The sequence below is a fragment of the Acanthisitta chloris genome, unplaced genomic scaffold, assembly GCF_000695815.1.
Source record: "Acanthisitta chloris isolate BGI_N310 unplaced genomic scaffold, ASM69581v1 scaffold27280, whole genome shotgun sequence".
Classification (NCBI taxonomy): Eukaryota; Metazoa; Chordata; class Aves; order Passeriformes; family Acanthisittidae; genus Acanthisitta; species Acanthisitta chloris.
Genome location: NW_008650433.1, coordinates 61896 through 80370, shown reverse-complemented (window position 1 = coordinate 80370; position 18475 = coordinate 61896). Strand labels below are relative to the sequence as shown.

At 36.4% G+C, this 18475-nt stretch overlaps 1 protein-coding gene across 2 annotated transcripts in view; it reads right to left on the bottom strand.

Moving 5' to 3' along the window:
* FRY (furry homolog (Drosophila)) overlaps positions 1 to 18475 on the bottom strand; it is a 137672-nt gene that overhangs the window by 69698 nt on the left and 49499 nt on the right. For both annotated transcript variants that reach the window (XM_009085085.1, XM_009085093.1), the window contains exons 17-28: positions 15210 to 15317; positions 10712 to 10967; positions 9426 to 9608; positions 8451 to 8537; positions 7181 to 7440; positions 6667 to 6856; positions 5778 to 5902; positions 5532 to 5589; positions 3584 to 3675; positions 3212 to 3384; positions 1107 to 1267; positions 206 to 316 (exon numbers count right to left, since the gene is read on the bottom strand). In XM_009085085.1, coding sequence (XP_009083333.1) covers positions 206 to 316; positions 1107 to 1267; positions 3212 to 3384; positions 3584 to 3675; positions 5532 to 5589; positions 5778 to 5902; positions 6667 to 6856; positions 7181 to 7440; positions 8451 to 8537; positions 9426 to 9608; positions 10712 to 10967; positions 15210 to 15317 — 1804 coding nt within the window. The remainder of the gene's footprint in view (positions 1 to 205; positions 317 to 1106; positions 1268 to 3211; positions 3385 to 3583; positions 3676 to 5531; positions 5590 to 5777; positions 5903 to 6666; positions 6857 to 7180; positions 7441 to 8450; positions 8538 to 9425; positions 9609 to 10711; positions 10968 to 15209; positions 15318 to 18475) is intronic.

The window sequence follows — 18475 nt, the reverse complement described above, 5'->3', positions numbered from 1 at the left end:
TCTTTCCTTTCCTGAATCATTTATTTCATCACTTATGTGCAAGATCTGCCCACACAACTTTCATTCAGATTTGTTCCATCAGCATCTGTGTTAGCAAGCAGGAAGGGATTTTTAGAATGCATAGTCATAGCTCTTACAAACTCTTCATTCTCCCAGTACAGAGATTAAAATTATTCATCAGTGTTGCATTTTGGTGAGTACTTACACGTAAATCTTGACAAGCCAGAATGTTATCAAGCCATTTATAAAGATACCCATCAGGGGAAAGACCAACATTATCAAACACTGGTCCACAGCAGAGCACAGCTGACATGGCCTGGAAACACATTAAACTTTAGTTACACAAGAAAGTAACATAATGAACCTTTTAGAATGACTAACAGGGCTGCCACTTGTTTTTCATTTTGAGGGAACTATGGTGAAAATGGTAACAGCTGACTTTGCTAAAATTCAATAATTATGTTGATATAGATGTTACTGGATTCAAGATCACGCTCAGTTTTGGAGGGAACAGTATTGCCCAGTTTCCCCATGATACATTTTGTCACTTTACCCAGTCTTCACAAATCAAGCTACAAAACCAATTAGAATATACTAGATGTTCCAATAGTATGTTTCTCCAAAAATTACAACTGTTTTACAGCAAGTGATGCAGCTTATGTAAGAATATAAACTTTTACTTTCCCAGCTTATTTATGTGGGGGAGTTGTAACTAGTTTTGCCACAAAAGCATTGTGTTATCACTGAACATGTCTCCAGGCTAGTGTACGAGACAGTCCTGAGATGTACATTGGTACAGATCCATTATCTGAATTGGTACTGTACTTAATTTCAGAGCCTAAGATCCTCTCCCTGAATCTGATAAACTGTCAATGAACAGCTAAGTAAACTCTTAAAATGCATTCCACAAATGAAAAACAAATTAAAATGACATAACTTCAGTGCTATATTCTATGACACCACTGTACATATACAAATGAGCATACAAGTTTGAATCGAGTATGCCAATTCAAATTTCTTTGAAATATAAAGACATAAACCCCAGAACTGCTTGTATTTTGAATGGAAAATTGCTGCTACTGTTTGGGACAGTAAAACTTTAATACCTTTAATGCACAATACTGGTATCTTGTAATCTGATGATTTCTATCACTGTAACGGTCCAGTGGTGTGAACATAATACTGAAGGGTCCTGCCCACTGGCTGAATAAGATGAACAGGTGATGCCTCAAGCTCTGCTGAGGGAAGAGAAATCTCCTGTGGTGAACTAAGTGAATAGAAACAGAAATAGTTGTGATTTGTTAATATTAAACACGCATTCATGTGGCACAACGAAGACATGAATTTCAAATTTCTACAGAAAGTTTTTCATATGTTCAGTATATACTTACTCCAAAGTATCTAAGCTCCTTTAAAAAAAATCCAACAAAGTAAGATGCATCTTATTTCTAAGAACCTTCAGTTCTGAGTTAATGTGTACTTAGACAAACATGTACTCTTGACTTTAGAAACAGCATGCAAGAACTCAATTATAAAATCAGTATTTTCACTGACTCCTGCATTCCTTTAGTGACAAATATTTCTTGTTTATTTCAAATCCTTTAAATGCCTAAATAATACATATGTCTTACTCTAATACAGTAATAGGTAGGGACAATAGATAGAAGAAACTTGGTTCCTGTTTGTTTACAACAAAGATGTGGTATATGTTCTGAACAGCTAAATTACCTGGGCAAAGAAAAAAATATCTGTGACTTTTTAACCATGTGGAAGGGGAAAAAAAAGATAAATATTTTAAACAATAGTTTTAATTCCCCTAAGCAAAACAAGATGGCAGAGGTGGTACTATGTTTATTAAAGAGACTGGCAAACTGCTACTGGCCAATTATTCTTCACCTTGAACCTGCTGGAAGCCGACAAAGTTGAACTAGGCAATACTAATGTGAATCATTATGAGCAGGGGCTAAAAGTGATGTTGACATGATGAACATTTGTATGCTAGGAGTTATTATGGTTCTGTTAGTTATTGATATATTTTAAAGCTGTCTTGTTAGCAGAAATATATCTCTGAATTACTGAATTGCATCAATTCTTATTGTACTCTCTTGACACACGCAACATGACTGTCTCATTGTGGAAAATCCATACAACACACAGTCATTGGTCATGTGCCTTGCAGAGTGTGAATGAATGCAGAGGAAGGCCTTTTGCAAAGTAAGGCCTCATGGCAAAGTAATTACTAGAGAAATACTGTACTGTTAATGAGCATCATTTAGAAGAGGAATAAAGGAAAGCAATTCAGTATTCTGTTTCTTAGCTGAGAACTTGACACCACTCAGTTCAAAGGGATATTTTTAGAGAACAGCAGGGATGACATTGTTACCTTATTTTGTTCAACTATTATATAATTTTTATGTATCTTACAGCTGAAAGCAACCATACAACTTTGAAAAAATCTGCATACTGGAAACTTCCATGAAAGTATTTGTGCATTATTTATTCCCTTACTTTACTCTTCTGAATTGCTTTGTATTTGTTGCTACCAATGTTGCTATGTCTTGTCACAAATGACCTGGACATAACTGATTTACATAGACTGAGTAAGCTCTAGACCTCATTTTCCTGTAATTGCATGAAGGCTTTTAAAACAGACAGGTTTTTTTTCTTTTTTTGCTAATGGAGTTAAATTGTATTTCTGAAGTGGTATTGCAATATACAAAAAGCATGAAAATCAACTGGAGAAATCCCTGTGATACAACTGGACTCAGATAACATGGATATACTGTCTCAACACCTTGGGCAAGTTTTTCACTACATTTAATATTGCACATTTTCTGCACCTACATATACTCTTCAAGGCCTGTCTGAGTTTATGAAGAGTCTGACAATAAAGTAAGAGGGAAAAAAGTAAGGCTTTATTTCAAAGAGATCTGGAGTCCCCAGAGGTCACAGACTATTTCTTTGCTGGGCTTTCAAATAGCTAATTCCTATATATGACTATTACAAGCTTCACTGAGTTTCACCTTTTTTTTTATTTGACTCTTAATAGAATTTTTAACAGATTTTTGTCTACATTCCCCTCTACACTTGTTACATGAAAATTCAGAAGCAAGAAAAAAAGTACAGGAAAAAAAAGTAATTAAAAAATTACTTTTCCAATACCTATATTAAACACAATTTCATAGTATGTTGAGATAATTTAGCACCATACCTGGAACACACTGAATCAAGTTGGCAATCATTGCACTGAAATGTGCTCTCATATCCTTAAGGATTTCGACTTCTTTATCGTTTTCAGCCTCCAAAAGCATACGAGTCAGATCAACATACTCTAAGAACAAGGCTCCAAGGGCTAATGTGTCTCTTTCTAATGCTCCATTTGTGCTAACATAAAGGAAAGTTGTACGTTAATATAGAATAATAGTGTAGTTATACCAGTTTTCTGAAGAAATGCATAAAAATCTCTCTTTATCTGGTAGATTACACAGTCCTTCAAAGAACATATCAACATAATCTCAGTGTGGCAAACACTGAAAATTATTTCATTTAAAAGATCAATGTTTATGATGAATGATAGTCCTACCTGTCACTTATAACACCAGCATCAGCAAGTAGTTCAAAGATTCGCAGTAACTGCAGTCTTAGTAGGTCTCGGCGTTCTCGACGTTTTTTGTTCTTGGAATTTAAAAGAACAACCATTTCTATATGCACAGGTGTATACATTAAAAACCAGTAGCTTCAGAAATGTCAGTACAGTAGCGAGGTTTAAGAATTCCAGTTCAAGAATTTTCTTCATGAAGGAACTCAGCTGCTTTTGGGTATTTCACCATAACACCATTATACACAGCTTATACATCAACAAAACACTGAATATGATAAATTTTCTTTGTAACTAACCTTGCAAAAATTGTTAGCAACTACCTTAGCACTTATTGAAAACGTGGAAATGAAAGAAAGAAATATTGGATAAAAAATAACTAATATTCAAGGTTCCTGTGCCAAAAAACATGCTAACTTCAGGTAACAGGAATATGCATGTTAGGTTAACATCACCTAGTCTGAGTGCTGGAAGCACTGTAAAGTGCAGAACACATATCCAGACCCCAGGAAGATATTTTAGTGATTAGCCATTCTTGAACGTGGTAATGTGGCAGTGACATGATCACATGATCAAGTTAGCTCCTAGCAGACACCACTCCAGTACACTCTTGGGTGTGTTGGCTGCGGGGGTTGTACACACAGCTAATGTACTCCTCCCACAGAACAGGACTGCACGGTTGTTAACTGGTTCATTGTATCTCACTGTCTTCTAGAAAACTGTCCTTTCTGTCTTCTATTTTGCCGGAAAGATGTGAATGCAACAAGGTTGTTCCTTGCTGAAAGGCTAAACTGACTTGTTTGTATCCTGCATCTCCCCTAAGCAAAAAAACCCCGTGAGAAGGTAAAAATGCACTCAAAGAAATCTGCTACCAGCACAAGAAGAGCTCAGAGAAAGCTCAGATTTTCCTCTTCAAAACATAAGAATGGCAATACTGAGTCAGATCAAAGGCTTATCTTGTCTAGGACTCTGGATCTGCTTATGGCCAGCAGTAGATGCGTGGGGGAAGAAAACAAAGCTTTCCCTGGTATTCTGACCCAGAACTGGCAGCTTGCAGCATCCTAGCCAAAGGTTTAATTTAAATCATTATGTCATTTGATTTGCCCTATTCATAGCCCTGTTTTACTCCTGTTACACCTTAAAGGTTCCAAGAAGCACATGTAGAGAAAAAAGCAGCTTTATTGTAGCACAGTACTGAACAGACTCAGCTGCCTCCTGAACAGTGTGAGAGGTGATCTGGCAAGCTCCATGCCAGTGCCCACAGCGCGGATCTTGTGTAATGTCCGTTTTGGTTTACCCCTGCAGTTCTTGGCCATGCTGGTAATTCTCTTTCTTGTCATAGCATATGTCAGTTCAAGGACATTATTTCTGGTGTGTTGGAGACCTGCCTGCTGACATGGAGCCCTGCCGTGTTCTCTACAGCTACACGGCCCATGCAGTCACTCCTGGGTTTACTGGTGGCTCTGTTTGCAGAAAGGTGGCCCATTGCCTCCTATCAGGAACAATGCAGGAATTAACATTGCAGTCTCTTGTTCTCATGTTCCTCTACTGACATTTCCATGGGCTAAATTTGCTCTTGCAGAATACTCAAAACCTCTGAATTCTCACAATTCATTGCCTGAGGGTAGACTTTTCCCAGATACTGGAAGTTAATTTCCAGTATATCTAAATTCCATGTGAGGAGGTTTCATATTTGACCAGAAATTTTTCCTTGGAATGGATTTCTATATCATACATTTCCTATCACTGATAGAATTAAACTGGGTTTCAATGGAATTATTTTAAGTTATACCATTAATAAAATTCTTATTGCACACAGAGTTTAAATTGCAAATTAGTACAAAAGAATATACTTGTATTTTAAACAGAATAAGTACTTTTAAATTAATCTTTCAATTTAAACAAACTAGAATATTTAATTTTTGCAACTAACCTCTGGTCTTCTTTCTAGGGCTTCTTTCATTAGTGGATGAAGTTCTTCTACTAATTCCCTAAATTGAAAAACAAAAATATTTGTAAACAAAAACTAGTCTCCTTTGAAAAGCATAAGTATTTTATTCAACATATAAACTCAAATGTCTAAAGTGAAAATAAAAATTTGAATATGCTTAAATGACAACAAAAATAAAGCATTTGGATTAGAGGCAAATAATTGAGAATATGGTAAGTGGGAAAGTACCTGAAAACAAGGGAATTTGTTCTTCCAAATCCTAATACAAGTGATTCTGTTATTTCTATGCTTTCAAGTCTCATCAAAGGAACTAGCTGCTTTAGTAAGACTCCAACAGATGGAGTTCCAATAGCCTAAAATATAGTAAGAAATTATTGACATTTAATTGTCAGCATATCAATATCAAGTAAATACAATTTTTATTTTGTTTACAAACCAACATTGCACAGGAATCAATACACATTTTAGAAACATGCTGAAATTATTTTACTATTATGGATACCAATGCACCAGCCTAACTGGATGTCTGCTACCTCACAATCATCTCAATAAGGCCTAACAAATAAACACATCTGGGAAATCTCTTTGCCTCAATTCAGATTACTGTGATTTACTTAATTTGTTGCTTCATTAAAATATTCCAGTAATTGCATTTGTGGAGCTACTGCCCCTCTCCGGTTGTTACTACCTGAAACTGTATTTCATGTATTATCCCTTCTGACAGGCATATATCCAACAGGAACACAATTTTCATTCAGAAATCTGCCTTATTGCTTAATGTTACAAATTTACAAACTGGAGTGCTCTATAAGGAAAGAACACAGATGAGAACTACAGTCAACTTCCAAACCCATGTTCAGAATATATACATGTTCAATATACATCAGCTAGAAAGCAAAAATGGGAGTAATATTTTGAAAATGCCATGGCTTTTGCCAAATATTTATCGACACATCATGTCATATAGATGTTTTAATTGTTAATTATGCATGCTAAGCAGTTTGCATATATCAAAATTTTCCCCTACTGAAATGCTTTCATCAGGATATGATTTTGCATGCAGATGCAGTTGAAAATTCTCCTAAATAAATACTTTGTTTGAAACGGGATGCATCACCTTATTATCGTAGTTCACTGTCCCATCAGGAGTGGTGGCCATTATCTCTGGGGTCGAAGCACGCAAGTGGCCTGGGCTCATAATACTGGGCTTTGCAACTCCAAAACACAGAATAAGGTAGTTTCTCCACAAAGTAACATAGTTGTCTCCACTGCCTGCTGTACTTGTTTTCTTTGCATTGACAGGAATACTAAAAATAAAAAAGAAATTATTAAAATAATCTCCTAGTCTTAATTACACAGCATTTTAAAGTATTTTAAAAGGGAATAACACATGCTACATATCTACCATCTTCAATTTGACATTCATGTGATACATGGGATAAATCAATGAAGCTATTAGAGTTTTCCACCTTAGAAGTTGCAATTATGAAACCCAAAAATGGGTGGCACCAATGTCTGGGTGGTACCCTGCAGGACTTGTGGACTGGTACGGAAACATGAGACTGAAAAAAAGCTTGTGTTAAAATCACACAGCCCATATAAATAAAAGTTAAATGCAGATTGCCACTTACTTTGGATCCACAAGAGGCATTATCAGCTGTAGCCTTGTGAAAGCATAAGGCCAAGCATAGCTGAGAGCTGTAGGACAATGTTTTGGTAGATTCTCCTGCCTGAGAAAACTGAAGAGGCAAAGAACCCATGGGTCTTTAACAGACTGTGCAAATATCCAGACGTGGGAAGGACTTTTCACATCATAATGGCTATTTACTAGGACAGCATTCCACTCCACCAGCCACTGCAAATCCACACTGTGTGTTAATGGGATTGTTGTCTGCAGAGAGAAAAGATAAATTACCACTTCTTGTTGAACCAGTCAGAAACCAGGTACACAGGCAGCACATTTGCTTTGCTTTATTATTAATGCATAGAATGAAAGCAAAAAATTCAAACCTTTGGCTATAGAAATTGCAACACCCAAACCCAAGTGCTGTTTTTTCAGATGAATTTCCTAATTCCTGCATTACAAAGTCAGAACGACTCTTGCTTGCACAGTTTCTGTTTTCAGCTGCAGAGAGGCCCAACCTCAGCACCAGTTCACAACTCCTTTTCGGTGCCCAGCATGGGCTCAAACCCATGACCCTGGAAAGGGCTCTCATGGCAAGGACCATTTGTGTCTTTAAACTTAATCAGGCTGAAAAGTGCCCCAAACTGATAGCTTCTTTCCTCTGGAAAAGGGCACCAATCTCCAAGACAGCATGCAAATAAAAAGTTGTCTTGTGCGTCAGTACTTGTACTGATACTTTGTGATTCAAAATGCTTAAACTCTTCCTCTGGTGCATGTTAGACCTATCAGGCCCACAGGAGAGGGAAAGCAGAGATTCACCCCAGTTGTGAATTACTCTAGAGCTTAGGCTCGGGTTTGCAGGCAGGGCCACTTCTGAGCACACAAGGGAGATAAAGCTTATTCCTTTCACGACCAGATGACAGCAGTGAGTGACTTCCAAGCGCCCTAAGCATTAGGTGGTGCTGGCAATAAGAATTTCTCAACTCTTCTTTTGGATGCAGGTCACAGGTCCAGACTCTAGGTAGTTTTGATTCTAAATTTTGTTGGGTTTTTTGTTTGGGTTTTATTTTCTGTATGTAGTGTCTTCTATTTCCATAGTATGAATATTTTCATGGAACAGATTGTTTGGGACATTGTGGAGCCTTAGAGCTCTTGGGTAGATGGCTGGAGCCTTAAAAGTGCATGATTTTCCTTGATTTTTAGCAGTTTTATTTTTAGCATTTCATGTCTGATATTTGTTATGTAAACACCAGCAGTAACATCAAAGTAGTACTTACTGAATCTGAAACAGCCACATGAATAAAACTTTCAAGAATAGAAGAACTCAACTGATCCATGACATCAATCATAGGTCTGTCATCATCCTGCATAACACAGAGAACACAAGTTAACTGCTCTCCTGACCAAATTATTTCCCTTCTTTTTACGGTACATGAAACAGAACCACCTAAAAATTATGACACAAATCTAAAACAGCTTTAACATATTCACTGGTAATGATGGATACAGTTTGTCTTTTTCATATTAATCTCAGAACCAAGTCCAGGCTGTGGTTTGAAACGAAGTTAATTTGTGGCTATAGCTCACTGCTTAGTGAACAAAAGCACATATCAGAAAATCCCAAATGACTTTGGAAAGCTGGTATCAAAAGACTGAAAAATTAGCTTACTGTTTATTGAAGCATTCCTTTGCCATGAACACACATATTTATGTTCTTAGGCATTTAGATGGCTCACTGAGCTGTGACCCCCAGTACACAATATGACTCTCCATATTTCTACATCCATAAAAAGGACTTAGAGGTCTTTACTACAGAAGGAAAATGTATGTGAATAACCTTAAATGTGCCTTATGCTGTGGTTTTTTTACAAAATGGAATGCTACAGGAATGGGTTTCATTTCCAATACAAACTTATCAACCTGACAATATAAAAATGATCCATACAGAAAAAAAAGGTTTTAGAGTATATTTTGCATTCACATCATGCCAAGAGAAAATATTTAGTTGCTGTACATGTTTCTCTTCAGATTCTTATATAGGGCTTATGTCATTAATGTAATATTGTTGAGTACACAGAAAGGTTTGCAGTGTTAAGGTAAACAGAAATGGTAAGCTGAGATCAAATGCTTTTCTATAAACTAAGTGCTTACCTACTACCTTGCAGCAATTATGTTAAAAGCAACTGTAATAGGAGTTTTGAGCTTTATTTTTGGAAAATTTTAATTCAAAGTTCCAGAAAAAAACCCCATACCTCTGCCTGGCCAAGGGCCAGGAATAAAGAGCGGATTTCTCTGAGGATTAAAACAGCCAGTTTACGCGTAGCAACCTGGAAACTACAGAGCAGAACCAGCGCAAATCCTTCGACTGCATGCAGTACGTTAGAATAGGGGCTTCTTTCAGACTGTATCCTGTGGCTGGATCCATTTGGTATCAACTGTAGAACAGTGTGAGGGGGGGAAAAACAGAGGAGTGATGTTTGAAAACCAAGTCTCCAAGAAATATGCTATTTAACTTGGGCATATAAAAAGACAAGAAATGCAGAGGCCAGGTAGATGCTGGACTAGGACAGTATTCCTTCAACTAACCAAATTTTGTTGCTTTAGGTTACCTTGTTCCACAAAAGCAGTATATGAGTAGAGTCCTTTGGCCAAACCTTTCCCTCTAATTTTCAATTAATCTACCCAATTTTTCCAATCTCCACTAAAAAATGAATGGATAAGTCAGACTGTGAATACTTCATACTTTTTCTACTCCAGATAGCAGGTCCTCAGGTCCTTCTTTGATCCTGTAGCAGCAAACACTTTAGGCAGGTGGCCTCTAGAATCTGAATTCAGCAGTAAGGTATAACAGTATTTAATGAAAAGTATGTGAGAATTTATCTTCCTCCCTTTTTTTTTGTACTCCTGTTATTACCTATTAATTAATGGTACTCTGTGATACAAAGCAGACATCCTGCTTGCCCAAAGGAAAACATTTCCAATATGATTGTGTTAGAAGATAAGAAGCCTAAAAATCATTTCTCATAATGAAAATATCTGTGGGACAGTGCAGATGGGAGGAGCAGGAGAAAAGCTGTTCAGTTCCCAGGAATGTTTGTAACACATGGAGACAGCAGGCTATTGTAACAATCACGTTTTTGATGTTTCTGAATCAACCAAATGAAATGGCTACGGGAAAAGATCTACTTCACTCTTCACAGCATTCCCACTAGCATTATCAATCTGTTTCAGTCCTGGGAAAATGTCCTTCTGCCACATCTACATAGACATATTTCACTTTATGTTCTTTTGTTGATGTGCATATTTTAGTTTGACATGCATTCTCTTATGTTGCTCAACAACAATAACATCTGCTGTATTACACAAGGACATAGCTGTCCTCAAAAGACACGTGAACTAATTACCTAGAAAAATTTTACAGAGTGAATTCTTCTCAGGTGAGTAAGTACAAAACACACAAACCACAGCAATATCAAGGAATATAATATCTGCCTCCAATTAGTCTAAATGTTAGAACAGAGATCTCTTGATTTCATACCTCTGCAGATCTGGTTTTTGCCTGTTCAGAAGCTTTTCCTGGAGTGTGCATTACAAGCTTCCATTGTGTAAGCAACTGTAGCAGCAACTTCAGTGAAGTATCAAGAAGGGTATGATGCATATCATTCACTTCACGTAGCAGAAAATTAGTAAAACCAAAGAGTACATCCTCCCGCCAGTCAACAAAGTCAACAAGTAGACCCTGAAGAGAATTCTGTGCAATGTGTCGAAGTTCATCATCCATATGGATAGACAGCCTGTAAGTAAAAGTAAATGTCAGATAATAAAAAAATCTAAGGGGTATTTATTGTGGTAAGAAGCATATGTTTCTCAGCAACATAACACTGAAAATTCCCACTGACAATGTAAATTTCAAAGGCACTTTCATGGTTTCAGTATTACTGACCACAATTAACATCCTTGACCTGTTTTTATACTGTTATACTTGCTACAACAGTGCCTGAAGATATTAATGTATCCAAAAGAAGTCTGTTTCACTCCTAAAATAAAGAATCTCCAAAGTACATAATTTGGCAACTTTCCTGTCCCCTCAAACCAAATATATTTTTGATGTACTCACTTTTAAAATAACTTCTATTTAATTATGATAATAAAAGGCTTACAAATTAATACACAATTCCATAATTTATGAATTTGTTAACTTTCAATATAATAACAAAAGAATCACAACACCTTAGCTGAGCAACAGTTACAACAAATTTTTAGCCAAGAGGTAAATCACAATTAGTGGAAGCAAATATTCAAAAGAAATAAAAAGAAGCATTTGAATTAAAAAACTGCTTTGTGTTTTAAACAACTAGGATAGGGAAAAGGGAAAAACAGCCTCAGTATTTTCCATACTTTTAGAAATACACTGGAAATGCCCAAAGTCCTTCTGAAAGATGAGTGACATTTCAGATTCCATTTTCAAATTTTCTTTTTCTTCTGTATTTGCATCATGTTGAAGTTCTTTATTCTTATATAAAATTCCTTTACATTTTCTTTCAACATAAAAATCATCAAACCACTTCTGTGTTGGTAGTTGGCAAAATAAAGTAAATTCAGATTAGTGCGTTCTGCAAGTTTTGGTTCATTGCCTTTATGATGTATTTTGTTTTAATTACCCATGAGACTGTAATTTTCTCTAGTGTGTTAGAACTCATTTTCAAAGTGTTTTATCTACATTTAATCTACACAGTTGAAAAGGAGGACTCATTATAATGAAATGGACAGAAAGCTAGGAGAAAAAAAACCCAAAGTAGCAAATGGAGTGGAACCGAATTCCATTCAGTTGGAAGTGTATGATGAGATGTGATTCATAACAAATTTGGTTCATTATAGCTGCCTAATTTGGAAACAGGGGACATTGCATTTAATTCAGAGGAAAACAACTGCCATGAAACTTCACCACTGGTGAATTTGACACCAAAAATAACTGTTATGCTTTAATAACCACGTGACTTTCTATATAAATTTAGAAACACAGTATTTTTTTGTGCTAAGAAAGGATCATTTTTGTCTCCGCTTTGGAATGCCAAACCCAGAAAAACAAGCAAAACCTCTGAGACTACAATTAAGTCATCCATGAAATGACTTTCACAATGACACGAAGTAAAATGGAAAAGAGGATACAAAAGACACACATCTCTAAGCCCAAGTTACTGCCCAATGGCATAATCTAATCAGATAGATTGAAATTAAAATTCAAATTGAGCATAAGAATGCATCTGTGTATTACCACTATATGACAGGCAGCTGAGGAAGCAAGTACAAGTTTGTTTGTTTGCACTTGAGTCAGTTAATTTTAAGACCTACTTGGGAGTTTGTAATGAATGGTTGCAGGGGACACTGAAAGGGCGAAAGGGACAGTATATACTTGGCATCTTTTTTATGGTTTATAATTTGAATACAGCTGTCCTGGAAGAAAGTCTAGCTGCTGACTTTCCTCCTGGAAACTGCCAAAAGACACATCTGTTGTGAGGATGATAAACTCAAACCGAACTGTGAATAGAAGAACGGATTAACCCACAGATGTTACTTTATCTTAGGGAAAAGAAGATATTTAACAGCTTTCCATCTCAACAACAGAAGCCCACACAGACCCCTGACAGTATATCTTATAAAGTTCTTTTCAAAAACGGGGAGGAACTGAAACCTTACCTCTTCGAAGTTTTTTATCCCTGTATTGAGTTTAGACTCTGACCCAGAAATGGCACAATAACTGTAAAGCAGTGCTCTCTAGAACAGCAAAGACTTACCTCCTGGGCCTACATTTTTATAATTGGGAAAAGCAATCAGTCCAATATATTAAACATGGGACAGTATATAGAATGTAGAAGCAGCTCTGGTGCTGGGGTATTCTGGTGACTTACATTAACATTAGGCCAGGTATTAATTCCTTAAACAGTTTATTATGTTTTCTCCGGAAGGTATATTTTTGTAGACAGTTTTCAGTTCATGCTGTCCCAGGCTAAACAAGCCTAATTTTTTCATTTCACTTATCTTTCTTTCCCTTGTTAGGAAAAGAAACTCTGGTTAGTCTCTTCTTCAATCACAGTACCCCAGCTTAGACATTGTTCTCCAAATCAGGCATCCTTGATACTGACTAAACCAGAACTTTTCCAAAAATCTTTAGACTTATTCCTATTTATACATGTGAATAGGGTTAATCTTTTCATAGGAACATAACTTATTCATTTGTCCAATTTGTGATCCTGCTCTGCAATACTGAGACCCTACCCAGTTATTTGAACACCACTTCTGAACCATGAATGGTTTAGCAATTGCTTTCCAACCTATTATGCACCCACTTATTTTACCTAAATTGTGTTTCCCTTGCTTATACTTAAGAATCTGATTCAAAACAGTGTCTGTGTCTCAAAAATGCCAAAGCATGAGTACATACAGGAGAGGACAGATTCCCAAAGGTACACTTGTTGGAGGACAGTTGAGCATGTAATTGCTTCTGAAGTTGCTCTAGAGATGCTCCCTCTTGATGTCTCACTTCTCACAAGCAGATTCAGATAGCTCAGCAGAATTACACTTTGCATGGTCCCAGCATGGAAATTACCCAAGAAATGCTTAGAACCAGGGCTGACCTTTACTGCATGAAGTCTGATGATAGGATCAAGGTAGACAGGTGGTAATACTGACAGTTTTGAGACATAAGGAGGGAAGTACTAATTTGTGAAGAAATCCACATTGGTCTCCAAACTTTCTTAAGAGTAGTGACAGGTCTGACCTGGACAATCCTCTGTGATTGAGGAGTTGTGACCTGCATAGATATGTGCTTTCTACCAGCTCAATTAAGGCTCTTTAGAAGGATAGAAAGCTAGTTAAAATATTGGATTAAAGGAAAACATGTCCTTTTTCATTTCCCTTAAGAAGAATTGATGCAGCTATTTAATATGGTATCCATATAATTTGATAATGATTTAAAACAACCTATAAGTGATTTATAGCAGATGATGTAAACTCAAGGAAATCAAGCTGGCCATGCACTGCAGCACACCTACCCTTGGCTCCTGTTTTGGCTTGTTTGGTCATTTGCACTCTCTACCACTAGCAGAATTAATTGTTTCACTGCTTTAGCACATCAGTGGGAGCTGGTGGTTCATAACACAGAAATAACTGCTTTTGTGTGTAACCCTCTGGCTCCCGTATCTGCCATTCCTCACAGATGTTTGAACAGCAAGAACAGTGTAGCAAAGTTTGCTTGGTCACAGTTACCTGAGAGCAATATGCTCCAAAGGCCTTGTGGTTCAATTTAATACCATAATCCACTCACATAAATAACACATGCTGGAATCTTTGACTTGGACACTAGAATTGAAATGTAACAGGCTTTTCTGTACTGATCTGTACCTGTTATCATAAATATTTGCAGTAAGTCACTGATTTGATGTCCTGAAACCTAACTGCTTTAGCAGTCATGTGTTGTAGATTACCTTGTTCAGTGAAGTCTATCTAGACAAATTAAATAGACCCCAGTCAGGAAGGATATTATATTTAAAGGTATCCTTTATTTTATTATTACTATTATTACCACTACTACTACTAATAATAATTTTTAAAGTTTTTTTGTAAGATACCATATCCAGCATATTCTGTTTTACCAAAGAAACACATGAGGATAACAGGGCAAAACTAAAGAGGTATCTTCATGTTTTCCCACTACACAGAAAACTGTTAATCCTGTTAATCAGAATGCTGTGATGGTAAGAAAAAGGTAATAAATTGTGACTATAATCAAGACTATTGAATAACTTATATACTGATGGAAAAGAGTTCTGGATGACACATCAACTCTTTTATAAAAATAGGAGTGGGCAATATAAACAAAAAATGCAAAACGATGTTAGGACTTTTATGTCTTATTTATTAATAGCAATTCCCTTTTTTTAAGCATATGATTTTGTCTAAGAAACAGTTACACATTCCATGGCTCAGTTTTTCATACTGCTACCTTTGAGCAGTCATCTAATGCTTGAACAGCTTACCTGGCCAGCAAGTCGATCAACTCAAGTTTTGACATTCCATCAGGAAGCAATCGAGGAATAGCAGCAACGCATGTTCTGAACAGATCGATTTTTGGTTTTCTTTCACCACTGAAAAATTGAAACAGAATTTTGACCAAGCTTAAGAAGGAACTGTGTTAAATAATCTACCTCTAGTTTTGCAGAAAAGGGCTGGACATAATGAAGTGCCAGAGGCCTACTAAGAACAGCAGGATGGAAAGCTAGACACTATAATGAAATAGGAAAGGAACATGAATAATTTTTTCCATTGAATTAATGGGCTTGATTTTGACATTTTTCATGCATCATATCTATACAGTACTTGAAAAAACAATTAATGATTCATTTGTTTCTTTCTAAGAGGAACTAACAAATATATAAAAAATGGAGGTATAATGTAGGAGGATTCCTCCATTAAGATCAGCATTTATGTGCTGCAAGCTTTGCATGAGGCAATGAGGAAAGAGTTGGGGTGTTCTCCATCGTAGTGCAGCTATATTACACCAGTTGTATAAAGCTGGTAGCACGTGTAAGAATTCAAATAACAAGACTGAAGATCCAGACAGTTGCCCCCAGCAGGGCACAGATCTGTGGAAAACCCTCACCACAAATTATTACACTGAAAAAGGAGCACAATTTAGAGCTAAGTATGGCCAGAGAGCTTCTGTTGATCACTGCCAGAGATAGCAGCACTTTGGCAACCCTTATCAGCTAAACCATGTTTTAGTAGCCCCAAGGCCGTTCTAATCTGTGGAATGGCTCAACTGCTCCCTAACAGTCTGGGAAAGACATTGAGTCTAAAGCTCAGCATGAACCGAACACTAGGTTGGAAGTCCACAAGTCTTCTAAAAGTAGCTCAAATTTCAGCTGTTGATTATTTTTGAAACAGATGCAGTTGGTTTCTGACTTGTTTCCAATTTTTTTCTGGTAAGAATGCAGATTAAATAAGTCCTTCAGATAGACACCAAAATGTGGAATTTTTTATTTGCTCTGTATCTCAGTGATCTATTATTTTTATGACTGAGTGTAGAGGAAATAACCAAAGAATAACAGTATTTCAAATTGTACAGTCTTTCCCACAATATTATTAATTATTAGCCTGCAACATGCTTTGGAGGGATCAAAAAATGCACGTTCCTACTTAGGGACCATACTATAAACATGCAGAGAAAGACTGTTCCTCTCTTAATATGCTACTGATAGAACTAGAAAAGAATGAGGGGGAAAAGAGAGACATCAAGAAGCACTGTAAGCTACTTAACACCAAACTGAAATAGAATGACAAAACAAAAATATGAACTTAGCTTTCCTGCACCCCAGTCTGTTGCCCTGCTTACTACAGTACTCTCCCTCTCCACCCAACAGAGGACATTACATTTGGATACCTTCCTTCTGCGTTCAGTCACAGAGAAAGCCTGCAATACAGTCTGAAATAAGATTTAGGGACTAACACTGACCATTCACTGAAACAATGGGTAAAGAAAGGCATAAACTAACATTAAATTTACTTAATTCAAAGATTAAAGACAGTTTTGTAGGGAATACCATTCTGTCTCTTAACACCCTATATACCTATCAGCTTAGATATATATATTATGTCAATAAAATGTTGACAGTATTTTAATCAACTGCCTTAAATTGTACAATGAGAGGAAACTATTTTCATAATTAATTATCTTGGTCTCACTGTATCTGTATTCTAACAGAACTTGAAAGGTGTCAGCAACTGACTCAAAAAAAGAGTAAAATACAACATCTTGCTGAGAACTGGGTTATAAACAATTATTGCTAATGCAAAAACATTGGATTAATAATTCATCCAAGAATACTATATCTTTATAACTGTAAACATTAAAGTGCAATTTTATCTGTAGGCAAACCAAGTCTTCCTTGCTGACTTGGAATGGAAAGTGAACTTTGAATGGTTTCCTTACTATCAGCCCACAGCAAAGGTAAACAGTTTGTGCATTTCAAATGAAGACTTGTAAAATAATAGTCTGAGAGGAAACTCTTCTGGTGGCAAATGAGTAATTATTTATAAATATAAAATCTGTGGGTGTTCTATGGCTTATCAGCTGCTCAGAAGAGTAGCAGAAGATCCAAATCTGAGGCTCAAGTTCCCAACTTATCATCTGAGCTACCAGGCACAGTGCAAGAAGTGTCTGGCAAGGGAGCCCTCACAGAGCTCTGCAGTCATCTACGTCTGACTGAGGATGCAACACACCGACAGCTGCCCTCACCTGCAGGCTTGTGTTTCCATTCCAGCAGTATCAGATTTTACTTAGGCATTGTCAGCAAAAACCTTTGAAATACTTGCAAGGACAGGTTTGTGTGTTAGAAAAATGGATGACCTATTCTGACTAGATGTTGGAAAGTAATTACAACCAGTATTGAAATTCGTATCTCAGTGCAGGATGTGAAGGACACTCCTTACTCAGGATTTTGCTAAGACTCTCCATACTGGAATTTATTACTTCAACAATGGTTAAGGGATCAGTCATTAAATACAGAAGCATGTCTAACACTGCCGAAGAAAATTCCAGAATCTGTACACTTTAAAATGCTATGCCTATTCATTGCCTAGCTACTTCCCTCTTGTTTTATTTGTTATTAAAAATACCACTATGATACTCAGTTTGTACAATAAGATTAATTATACGTAACTATGACAAAACCAATAATTTTAAAATGTATGTAAATGTAGTGTGGTATCTATGAATTAATGCCCATAAGAAACCAAAATTAATAAGTAACTCTAGTGAAGCATGTGCTAAGCAATTACATAAAAACAATATGTTGGCTTTTCCACATATCCACAACGCAGTTTTTGAAAAGATCATTTTAAATGCTGATAGTAACAACTAATGATGCTTTTCATGAGTTCACACGATTTTAGATCAACAGATAATTAAGCATTCCAGATATTTTTTCCTCAGAAAAACAAGTACAAATGTGTTGAAATGTGGCTTTCCTTTTAAATTACAGCTCATCTGGATATAACGCACAATACAAAATACAGTAACTCGCAGATCTAGTTCTTCCAACTTTTATGTTTCTGACAGAATTTACTACCAAACCATAGGACTTCCTGAAATTTAAAACTCTTTTAAGTCTATTTGTTCACTGGCTCTAAAAATAAACAACACTTTGGTGATGTTGAGAAGCCATAGAAAGGATATTTATAGCTAAGGTTAAGTACACTTCTTATCTAAGTGCTCAAGGTTTTACTACACAATTATCTTTTGGGA